Below are 11746 nucleotides of genomic sequence, written 5' to 3'. Positions count from 1 at the left end.
ACAGATGCAGAGTAAATTATTGTAATTATGGAAGTTACACCTTGTGCCTTGAGCCCTGTGTCCTCAGTAAATGTTTATGGTTTGAGGCAGCCTCATTTGTTTGCTGGAGACCAGACGACTCTGATTTATTGGCAGAAATCCTAGCAGGGAAAAGGGATGAGCCAGATAAGTTTTTAGCTGCTACACACATATATGTGGTGAAGAGATGATGTTTCTTTCTTTTTCATGAAAATAAAGCCTCAGACTTGGGTGTGAACTGTTGCTTACAGGAATTTTTCCCAACCTACAAGCAGCAAAGGGAGCTCAAGGGTTAATGGTGCTCCAGGGCTTTGCTTCTTGCCTTGCCTGGGTTTTGGGATGGATGGGAGATGCTGTGGGGTGGAAGGGAGGAGTGGGTGCTCTCACTGGGAGCATGGTGCTGCTGCAGGAATCTCCCTCCTCCCAGGAGATCCACACCCTCAAGAAAAACTGGTGTCAAAACTGGGGCTTAAAGCCAAGGATGGAGGTGGCAACAAGGGACTTGTGTCCAAATCTGGGGTGGGGTGACATAGCCTGGAGACAGCTCTCCTAGTGTGGGGGCATAGGTGAGCACCCATCTTCCCATGCACACCTGGCTGGAGCTCATTCCCTCAGGAATCCTCCTGGGACTCTGGTGGCAGAGGGTGGGCTCAGCTCAGCCAGGCTCCATCCTCACTGTTCATCTGCCATTCAGAGTCTGGAGTCAGCTCTTGCACCAATATTTATTGTTCCCTCTCCAGATCTGGGTGTTTTGGACAGCTTGTTTCTGATTTAAAGCATAAATAAGTTTGATCTTTTCATCTGTTGTTCTCCCTACCTTCTGGAGGCTGTGCTGGTTAAAAATAATCAGGATGATGAGCTCGAGTGGGGATGGTGGAGGGGTTTTAACCTCCATGGAGGCAGGACCACCCCTCCAGCTCCAGAAGGGAGTGTAGCTCCCTCCTCTCCCCTCCCAGCCCTCAATGTCGAGATTTTGGTCCAGTGCAGGGAAGTGGAATGAGATGAGCTTTAAAGTCCCTTTCACCCCAAACCATCCCATTACTTTTCCCCAGTTTGGAGTTCCCTGAATTGCCTAAACCCCCTTGGCATCTGGCTGGGGTTAAAACATTGCAGCTATTGCAGGGGGGTGGAAAAATGGGGATCCAGGGGAAAGCTGGGAGTGCAGAGATCAGAGGTTGTCCCTGACACACATCTCCTGGGGATGGGGTGTTTTCCAGCTCTGGGCTCCTGCAGAAGTGGTTTTGCCTGAAAAAGTCCCTTTTGTTCACAATTGAACTATTTGCTTAAGAAGACCAAATGAAGGGAGAAGGAAAGAAAAAGAAATAGAAGGGGTTTGGCTTTCTTGATGGAAAGTCTGAAATGCAGGTTTAGGTTCAGCCTGGAAGCTCCTTGGTAGAAAGCTCAGCTTTGCTTCTGGGTTTATTTTGGTGGGGGTAGCACATGCACACACATGTGCACACACACTCACGGGCACACAGACATGCACACGCTCTCCTAGACAGAGGAAAACAACCCCAGCCTAACCCAGACCTTGATTCAAAACAACTGTTGGTTCTGGCCACGCTGTCGGCTTTCCACTGCCCACAGCCTCCCACCGAGTGAAACTGCGCTGAAAACCAACAGGCAAACCCCAAAATTCAGAATCAAAACTGCATTTCACTGGGGAAGGGCAGAACAACTCTTTCTAGGCAGCGGTTCTGATAGGAAAAAAACCTCTGTCCGTGCTTGCAGCCCGCCGAGCAGCAGAGGATGCTCCGGGGAGGAGACTGAAGCCCCTGGGCGCTGCCTGGGGGAGGGATGGGGCTCCCCCAAGCAGGGCAGGGCCGGGGGGCTGCGGGGCAGGGCCGGGGGGCCGGTGGGTGTCTCCGGGAGCGGTGACTGAGCGAGGCGGTGCCAGGGCTGGGGGCGGATTTTTTGAGAAGAGCCTCAGCTCTTCAGAGCAGCGGCAGCCGCTGGAGGAGTTGGGCGGCTGTTGCTCCCTCTCCGCCCGGAGGAGGAGGAAGAAGAGGAAGAGGAGGAAGAGGAGGAAGAAGAGGAGGAAGAAGAGGCTTCGGCTGCCGCCTCTCCGATCCCCCCCTCCCCTCCCTTCCCCTTCCGCCCCACACCTTTATGGACGAGCGCCGCAGCCTGCTCTACTCTCCGGCCGCCTCCTCCGCCGGCCGGCAGCCGCGGGGCGGCTCGGGCAGCAGCCACCACAACCTGGGCTACAGCGAGCCCCTGCCCCCCGCCGCCCCCCGCCCGCAGCAGCAGCACGAGGAGGAGGGCGAGGAAGGGGAGGAAGGCAGCATGACCGTGGTGGGAGGCGGCGGCGGCGGCGGCGGAGACCCTTCTCCGGAGGAAGGGCAGCATCCCCCGGCGCTGCTGGGCGGGGAGCGCTACGATCAGCCCCCGGCGCCGGCCGTGCCCGCCGGGCAGCCCGCGGGCAGCGCCGAGCACGAGTGCTGCGAGCGCGTGGTCATCAACATCTCGGGGCTGCGCTTCGAGACACAGCTCAAAACCCTGGCGCAGTTCCCCGAGACGCTGCTGGGGGACCCCCGCAAGAGGATGCGCTACTTCGACCCCCTCCGCAATGAGTATTTCTTCGACCGTAACCGGCCCAGCTTCGACGCCATCCTCTACTACTACCAGTCGGGTGGGCGCATCCGGCGTCCCGTCAATGTCCCCATCGACATCTTCTCCGAGGAGATCCGCTTCTACCAGCTGGGGGAGGAGGCCATGGAGAAGTTTCGGGAGGACGAGGGTTTCATTCGGGAGGAGCAGCGGCCGCTTCCCGAGAAGGAGTTTCAGCGCCAGGTGTGGCTCCTCTTCGAGTACCCCGAGAGCTCCGGGCCGGCCCGAGGCATCGCCATTGTCTCTGTCCTGGTCATCCTTATCTCTATTGTCATCTTTTGTCTGGAGACCCTGCCCGAGTTCAGGGATGACCATGACTATGAGGGAACTGGGGGGACCTTCGGGACAGGCGGTGGCCCTCTCCCACCTGATGTCTTCACCAACTCCTCATCCTCGGCCGCTTCCATGGTGTCATCCTTCACCGACCCTTTCTTTGTGGTGGAGACTTTGTGCATCATCTGGTTCTCATTTGAGCTGCTGGTCCGTTTCTTTGCCTGCCCCAGCAAGGCCACCTTCTCCAAGAACATCATGAACATCATTGACATTGTGGCCATCATCCCCTACTTCATCACGCTGGGCACGGAGCTGGCTGAGCGGCAGGGCAACGGCCAGCAGGCCATGTCCCTGGCCATCCTCAGAGTCATCCGCCTCGTCAGGGTCTTCAGGATCTTCAAGCTCTCCCGGCACTCCAAAGGGCTGCAGATCCTGGGCCAGACCCTCAAGGCCAGCATGAGGGAGCTGGGCTTGCTCATCTTCTTCCTCTTCATCGGCGTCATCCTCTTCTCTAGCGCCGTCTACTTCGCGGAAGCCGACGACCCCAGCTCGGGGTTCAGCAGCATCCCTGATGCTTTCTGGTGGGCTGTGGTCACCATGACCACCGTGGGCTACGGGGACATGCACCCCATCACCATCGGGGGCAAGATCGTGGGGTCTCTGTGCGCCATCGCGGGCGTGCTGACCATCGCCCTGCCCGTGCCCGTCATCGTCTCCAACTTCAACTATTTCTACCACCGCGAGACGGAGGGTGAGGAGCAAGCCCAGTACATGCACGTCGGGAGCTGCCAGCACCTCTCGTCCAGCGAGGAGATGAAGAAGGCTCGCAGCAATTCCACCCTCAGCAAGTCCGAGTACATGGTGATCGAGGAAGGGGGGATCAATCACAGTGCATTCAAACAGGCTGCCTTTAAAGCAGGCAACTGCACAACCACAAACAATCCCAACTGTGTGAACATCAAAAAGATCTTTACGGATGTTTAAAACAAACCCAAACCAAACGATCGGCAGCAAATCCCGAGGATGCGGTAAAACAATACCAATAACAATACCAATAATGATGCAAAGTGACTGTGTGTCGGTGTTGTGTGGAACATGCACCATCGTCGGTCTGTGTGTGCCCTCGTTTTTATACCTTTATTTTTTTAGATCCTTCCTTTCTAAAGATCCAAAAGTAAAAGGATTTAAAATTCTCTGAAGAAGAGGACAGCTAAAGGGTAATGAGAAGGAAGATGAAGACAAACCACACTCACTGTCAAAACAGGTGTTTGTTCTGCAACGTGTTGCAGGGCTGCTTTGCTTTTCAGGCTTTTGGGGAACCTCTTGCTTTGCTTCCGAATTTCCCCCTCTTTCCCTAAGGGCAGTGTGTGGCCAATCTCCCTTCCATCACATAAAATAACTTGTTGGATTAACAAATCCGGGCTGGGTGGAGGAACGGGGAGAACATGAGGCAGAGCGTACTGGGAGGGGGCTGGGAGGAAATACCCATTTAATTCTGCAGAGAGTCTCTGTTACCACATCGTTAAATGATGCTTAATATTGAAACATGTGATGTGCCATTACGGGCACATCCCAGATTCCCTTTTTCTCCCCATTAGCTCATTTATGAAATTCTAATCTGGTCAGAGACCGAGTGCAATCAATGCTGATTTAAATAGAAAAAAAAAAAAAATCCCTAAGCCTTCGTTTTCTATTCTGGATTCCCTTCCCCTGTAACCTGATGGGATTGTTTCCTCCGATGTCGAGTTTGTGGCGGTGCGGCAGGGATGTGTGCGGGAGGAGGGAGAGGAGAGGCAGGCTGGGATGTTTTGGGGGGCGATGTCGGCAGGCAGCAGGATCCACGACCGGAGCTCCGGCCCGCCCAGCCGGAGACAAAGGGACATTTGCGCCTCTTTTTGCACTGCCTTGGGAAGAGCTGCGGCCGCTTATCACCAGAAGATTAAAGTGGCGAACACGCCTTCCAGCGGAAGTCACTAATTCCGACCGGAGTGATGCAGTTTCCATGGCGACCATGGTTTCCTGGGAAACCCCCAAAGGTTGTCATGGCATCCCTTCTCCCATCCCCCCTGGTCCTCGCTCTTCCCGCAAAAAGCCTTTTCCAGATGGTTCCAGCTCCTCCACCCCACCAGACATCGTGGCTCTGCACCCCCTTCCTGTTTCCTATGTGCCCCACAAAGCATCCACAGGCAATAACACCCCCAGACCCCCCATCCCTCACCCTGGCACTGGAATCTGGGGGTGAGGCTCATCCTGCTCCACTGACAACCACCCCAAACCCAGTGGGAGCTGGCACGGGGAAGCTTGGCCAGGGAACCTCGGCAGCTTTGTGAAACAAGTGAAAAACAGGATTGAAAAACAACCAAAAACTCCACCATGGGAAAAACCACCAGCTTCATCTTCACGTGTGCACCAGGGGCCGTGGGACATCTGATGGGATCAGGTGAGCTTTGCACGGGGAGAGTTCAGTGGAGTCACAGTGTTGGGCTTTTTTGGACAAACCCCACGCTCTCCACTTTTATTCTCCAGCTTATCCTGCTGCTCTCGGGTATTTTTATACATGTTTGATAAAGTGGGATCACATCCTGTAGCTCCTCTGATTGTATTTGCTTTTTAGTGCTGTGAGAGGAGGAAAACCCTGCTGCTTCTCTGCAGCTGGATTACTTCACTTCTGTGCTAAAAAAGGTGATTTCAGTGGTTTAGTGCTCCCATCCAGCCCCTGCCATTGACACAGGCCAAAAGCAGCTTGGCCTCGAGAGCTTTGGCTCCAGCTCTGCTCAGTTTTGCTGGATTTTGGGTTAAAAAAAGCCAAATTCCTTCAAGGTAGCACATGGAATGCTGTTAAATACTTACAGCAAAGAGAAATTTGGCCCCAACTTGTGCAAGTCACACCATTCCCAAAGCTGTGGAGAGGGGGCCTTGTCCTGAGAAATGCTGGCCATGCCAAAATTGAGGTTAGCTGGAATTTTTCCCAGAGTCAGAAGGATCTGGATGGTTTGCAGCACCCTCCCTTAGCCACAGTCAATAAACCCAAGAAAAACATCAGAGCCCCTCCTTGGATGCCTGGGGTGTGATTATTTATTGACTACCAGATTTTTCATCAGCTGAGGGTCCAAGAGGTGATCTTTATTAGGGAGATGCTGTGAAACATCAAGGGAATTTACAAACCTGAGATCCCTGGGTTTCCTTGTCTGGGATAAGTGGGAACACCTCAGTGTGCCATTTCCCCAGGCTGCAGTGGGCTGAAATGTCATTTCTGCCTACGAGCTCTCACTTTTTATTGTTATTCTCTTTTTATTGTTGTTAAAGCTTTCCCACATGCCTATTCCTAAAAGGAGGGTTTGAGTTTAAGAGCAGTGGAAACGTTGCACTCAGGAGAGTTTACAGATGAGTTCTGGGTTTTCCCCCTGGCAGCTGCATGGAAACCACATCTTCTCCTGGAAATGGCACAGAACAATTTTCAGTTTCTTTGTCATCTAAAATAAGCAGAGACTTTGCAGGTTGTTAGTTTGTTTTCCTGATTCCTCCCTGCCTGATTTTGGAGGAGCAGAGTAGTTTCAAAGGGATTTTATTGACAGTAAAAGATTCTTTATGGAAGAGGTGACAAGGAAACCACTTCACCCACTGGGGTAAAAGGCAGTTTGGCTCTGGTAGAATTCCAGAATGGTTTGGGTGGGAGGAGACCATAAGGATCATCCAGTCTCACCCCTGCCATGGGCAGGGACACCTTCCACCACCCCACGTTGCTCCAAGCCCTGTCCAGCCTGTCCTGGGACACTCCCAGGGATCCAGGGGCAGCCACAGCTGCTCTGGGCAACCAATACCTAACTTAAATTTCCCCATTTTCCCCATTCAGAAAAATACTTTTCAGTGCTGAGTGGTATCACTGAAAGACAAAAATTCACTGCTTTATCTTTTAGATACACCCCAAAGAGTGAGAGTGGGAAGCTGGGGATATTTTTTGGGTGTTCTGCCCTCTCTGCTGTCCTGTGGGAACCATCCAGTGGGGGAAGAGGATCCACTTGAGGCACCTGCTCTAGTGGAAGGTGTCCCATGGCAGGGAGCTGCAGCTGGATGATCTTTAGGATCTGTTCCAACCCAAACCATTCAGTGGCTTTGATAAAAACCTTCTGTTCCGTGGTCTGACAGCTTCTCTGGAGCTGCCTGCTGCACATGTTGTGTTGGAGAGATCCCTGAAGCATGGGGCTCTCCATGCTCAGCTGTTGTTCCAGTGGCTCTGATCTCCTGCCCTGTGCCCCATTGGGACAGGGAATTGTTTCAGCAGCCACTGGGAGTTCCAGAGGAGCCTTGCTGTGTTGGGCTGGCCTGTCCCTAAGTGCTTGGAGGGGCAGCATTAGGGGAGAGGCCACCCAGACTCCGCTTATGACATTAAATATTGGGAAGGGCATTGCCAAGGGCTCCTGGTGCTTCCCAGCACCCCAAGAGCAGGAGAGGGTCTCTGCAGCTCTGGGTAATCCCAGGGTGGTCTGCACTGCCTCCCTGTCACCCGAGAGACACAGTGACACTGAAGGTGGCAGTGAGGGAAGGGGCAGCTCCACCCCAGGGCAGCCCTCTGTGGATGCCTTCAGTTTATCACAGAGTCACAGAAAGGCTGGGCTTGAAAACAACCTTAAAGAACATCTTGTTCCAACCCCCACATAGGGGCACTGGGGGCTTGTATCTCCTGTTATCTCTTCTTACAGACTCCTGCCAGTTCCCCTTTCCCTCTGCCTGTATTTTCATCCCTGAATGCACCTTGAAACACATCCTTGGTGCTGGGAGGTACATCAGCTGCAAGCCTGGCTCCTCCACTTGGTACTTTGACACCATCACCTTTTTCTCCTGCTTCTTTGCCCTTTTTTTTGTGTGTGTGTTGTCAGGCCTGAGCTCCTTCAAAAGGTTCTGTTGTTCTCCAGCACAATAGGTGCCCTTCGGGTGCTTGGGGTGGCCGGAGCAGAGCAGTATCCATCCCACCCCACGTGTGGACACAGACAAGGGCTGGAGATATCCCTTTCCTCCAGGAGGGTTAAATTTCTTCCCAGGCAATTGTTCCCGCTCCATCCCTTGACAAAAGAAATCGTTTTTGTTTTTCAATCCGCAGTTTATGGGCAATTAAGCAGCGGCAAAGGGCAGACAAGCGCTTTCCCCGGCAGAATGGCAGAGCCAGGGTCAGTGCTCCGCAGGGGTCTCTCCTGCAGGGATGTAGCACAAGGAGAGTGTTTGGCGGTGCTTGGCGTGTACGGGGAGCGCTGTGTGTAAAATCTGTTTAATTGTGTAGTTTGGAGCCCTCTCCTGCCAAGCTTTTAAAATATGCATGTCTTGGTGCGAGCGCAGGGCGGCTCCGCCGCCGCCGGAGGGAAGCAGAGCTTGGTTTTCCCTGTTTTTAAATGCTTTAGGAACCGCCTCTGGGTGAGCTGCAAACCTGGCAGTGCAAACAGGCAAACAGGGTTTAACTGTGCCTTGTTTTGCCCTTCAGTCTCAGCTCTGGGAGGAGAGCTCAGTGCCACGACATCCTTGTTGAAGGGAGCAGGGAAATAAGGGATTTCTGGATGTTACATGATCTTTGTGTAGATTATCCTTAAGGTCCCTTCCAACCTGAAGCATTTGATCATTCCATATTTCCAGGGCCATATCCTGGGAGCTCCCCCTCCTATGGAGCTGCTGCTGCTCCTCTGCTCTGGATCCAGCCCTTGGCTGGGTTTTGGGGGTGTTGAACAGCTGCAGGATGTGTTAAGAATGGGATGTTGCTGCCTTTTCCTACTCCCCTGGGTGCTGTTTGCATGCTGAGGTCCAGGCAGTCCCAGTGGGTTTGCATAAATCCCAGCAGGGTGGCATCAGCCCTCTCCCCGTGCCAGAGGTGGGCATTGAGCACAGAGGGATGGAGCTGTGCTTCTTTTCCTTGGAAACAGTCCTGGGCCATGGCCATCACCACTTTGAGGAGGACATTTGGGGGATATTTTGGGTGCCCTGAGGTGCCTCGTCCCAGCTGGGAATCACTTGTCCAGCAGTGGAGGGTGTTGGATCCATTTCAGGGGCTGGTGAGTTTTTGGTGAGAAATGAGACTGGGACCAGGAGGAGGCTCCAGTCCCAGCTGTGCCTTAGGGAAGAGTCATCCCTGGCAGGGACACATCCCTGCAGAGTGACCCCAGCCCCAGGGATCCCTGCAGAGTGACCCCAGGGATCCCTGCAGGGTGACCCCAATCCCAGGGGATCTCTGCAGAGTGACCCCAGGGATCCCTGCAGAGTGACCCCAGGGATCCCTGCAGAGTGACCCCAGCCCCAGGGATCCCTGCAGGGTGACCCCAGCCCCAGGGATCCCTGCAGAGTGACCCCAGGGATCCCTGCAGGGTGACCCCAATCCCAGGGGATCTCTGCAGAGTGACCCCAGGGATCCCTGCAGAGTGACCCCAGCCCCAGGGGATCCCTGCAGGGTGACCCAAATCTCAGGGGATCTCTGCAGAGTGACCCCAGGGATCCCTGCAGAGTGACCCCAGCCCCAGGGGATCCCTGCAGGGTGACCCCAGCCCCATTTCCTTGTCCCTCACAGATCTTGCTCCAGCGAAAGCTCTCCTGGCTCTGCTGTGGTCGAGCCTGGGGTACAATTGGGACCTTTCACTCTGTCCTTGGTCCCCAAACAGGCTGATGGGTGATGCTGTCCCTGTCCCAGGGTGTGATGCTGTCCCAGGGCTGTGATGCTGTCCCTGTCCCTGTCTGTGATGCTGTCCCTGTCCCTGGGTGTGATGCTGTCCCTGTCCCCGGGTGTGATGCTGTCCCTGTCCCAGGGGGGTGATGCTGTCTCTGTCCCAGAGTGTGATGCTGTCCCTGTCCCAGGGGGTGATGCTGTCCCTGTCCCTGGGGGTGATGCTGTCCCTGTCCCTGTCTGTGATGCTGTCCCTGTCCCCGGGTGTGATGCTGTCCCTGTCCCCGGGTGTGATGCTGTCCCTGTCCCAGGGGGGTGATGCTGTCCCTGTCCCAGAGTGTGATGCTGTTCCTGTCCCAGGGGTGTTTTTCCCCCTGACAATGGTCTCCTGCCCTTTGTCACTCACTGAATCCCCATTTTTACTCCTGAAAACCATCCTGTGTGTAGCAGAGGGATATGTGCAATGTCCAACACTGCACCACCCTCACAGCTGGATCCCTTTTATCCCAATTTCTGGCAAATCTCATCCACAAACACACACCTTGTGAGCCTCTCTGTGCTTTTCCTCAGACGATGACCCGCGAACGTGCTGCTGTGACACCCACAGGGCTCGCTCTGTGCCTGCTCACAGCCTGAATTTCCCGTGCTGAGGATGCTCGGCAGCAGGGCAGGGAAACCTCCCCGCAGGGCAGCGTCACTTTCCTCCTCCTTATCAACAGAGACACGCTCAAATAAATCAGAACATGTCTCCCATCTCCTTCAGCTTCTCCCTGGAGCCGGGAGGAGCTGGAATGCTCCTGATGCTGCTGTTCCCTCATGGCTCTGCCACTCACGGTGAGACCCCGGCTCAGCCACTGCTCAGTGTCAGCAAAATTAACCCACAAACACCAGAGGTTTGTGTTCAAAAAGGAGACAGAGGAATTCTTTTTGCTTTATTCCAATAAAGAGAGAATCTATGGGGCATTCCCCTGGGATCTCTCGAATTTTTGGAGGATGCAGCCTCCTTTTATCATATTTCTATTTCTATTTCTATTTCTATTTCTATTTCTATTTCTATTTCTATTTCTATTTCTATTTCTATTTCTATTTCTATTTCTACTTATAATTATAATTAAAATATATAAATTACTTATATCTATACAATATTTATATAAATAGAAATATATTACAATATATTATATTATATTATATTATATTATATTATATTATATTATATTATATTATATTATATTATATTATATTATATTATATTATATTATATTATATTATATTATATTATATTATATTATATTATATTATATTATATTATATTATATTATATTATATTATATTATATTATATTATATTATATTATATTATATTATATTTAGCATTATTATATAATATATTATTATTTATTATTTATATTTATTATATAATACTTATATTATTTATATGTACCTCTATTTATCTTATTTTCCCAGCTGCATTTCCCTCTCTCTTTCCCCATTGCTGAGGCACTTGAGAGGCACAGACTTCCCAAACACCTGACACCTGAGATTCCCCTCTAATGTACAACCCCCCTTTTAATTTTTAATTCTTACAAAATTCATAGTTTTCCCTCACTGCTTCTTTCATCTTCCAATATTCAATTTAATTTACCAGCAAACCTACAGTTCGTTTATAAAAGCAAATATCTTTTCCTTTCACCAATCAGTGAAATCCATCCCATTGTTTCTTTTATCTCCCAGTGCTGGTTTTATCTACCAGCAGACCCACAGCTCGTTTGTAAAGACAAATCCACCATTCCTGTCATTAGGAATGATTAATTTCCGTGACACTTGTGATTCCAAAGCTCTCCTGAGGCTGTTGCAGCTCTGCTGCTTTGCTCCAGTGGTTGCATCTCATTTTTTTAGTGTCTCTGCCCACCCTGGCTGGGTGGGCTGAGGTTGGATGTGTGGCTTGTGGGGAAGATGAGCCTGTTGCAGGTTTGGGTTGGTGTTTGGGTTGGTTCCCCAGGGAAATGTGTCCCTGTCCCAGGCTGGGGGGTGTCAGCACTCTGGGATTTGCTCCCTGGCTTTGCTCCCCCGTGCCTCAGTTTCCCCAGCTGGAAATGGCACCACAGGTCCAGGAAATGTTTGCAATGAAACTCCCAGGGAAGGAAGAGGCAGTTTTGGAACACAGAGAGAAAAGTGAGGGCTCCTCCAAGGGTTTTATGGAATTCAGCTT

The 11746-nt window shown here is 52.0% G+C and overlaps 1 protein-coding gene across 1 annotated transcript; it reads left to right on the top strand.

Moving 5' to 3' along the window:
• The first annotated feature begins 1933 nt into the window (after window positions 1–1933).
• Window positions 1934–5183, top strand: KCNA3 (potassium voltage-gated channel subfamily A member 3). The gene has a single exon (XM_079327154.1). The coding sequence runs from the start codon at window positions 2128–2130 to the stop codon at window positions 3883–3885; it is 1758 nt and encodes a 585-aa protein (XP_079183280.1). The 5' UTR covers window positions 1934–2127; the 3' UTR covers window positions 3886–5183.
• The last annotated feature ends 6563 nt before the right edge of the window (window positions 5184–11746 follow it).

This window comes from Erithacus rubecula (genome assembly GCF_903797595.1).
Source record: "Erithacus rubecula genome assembly, chromosome: 26".
Lineage (NCBI taxonomy): Eukaryota > Metazoa > Chordata > Aves > Passeriformes > Muscicapidae > Erithacus > Erithacus rubecula.
This window is presented reverse-complemented; position numbering and strand designations above follow the sequence as displayed.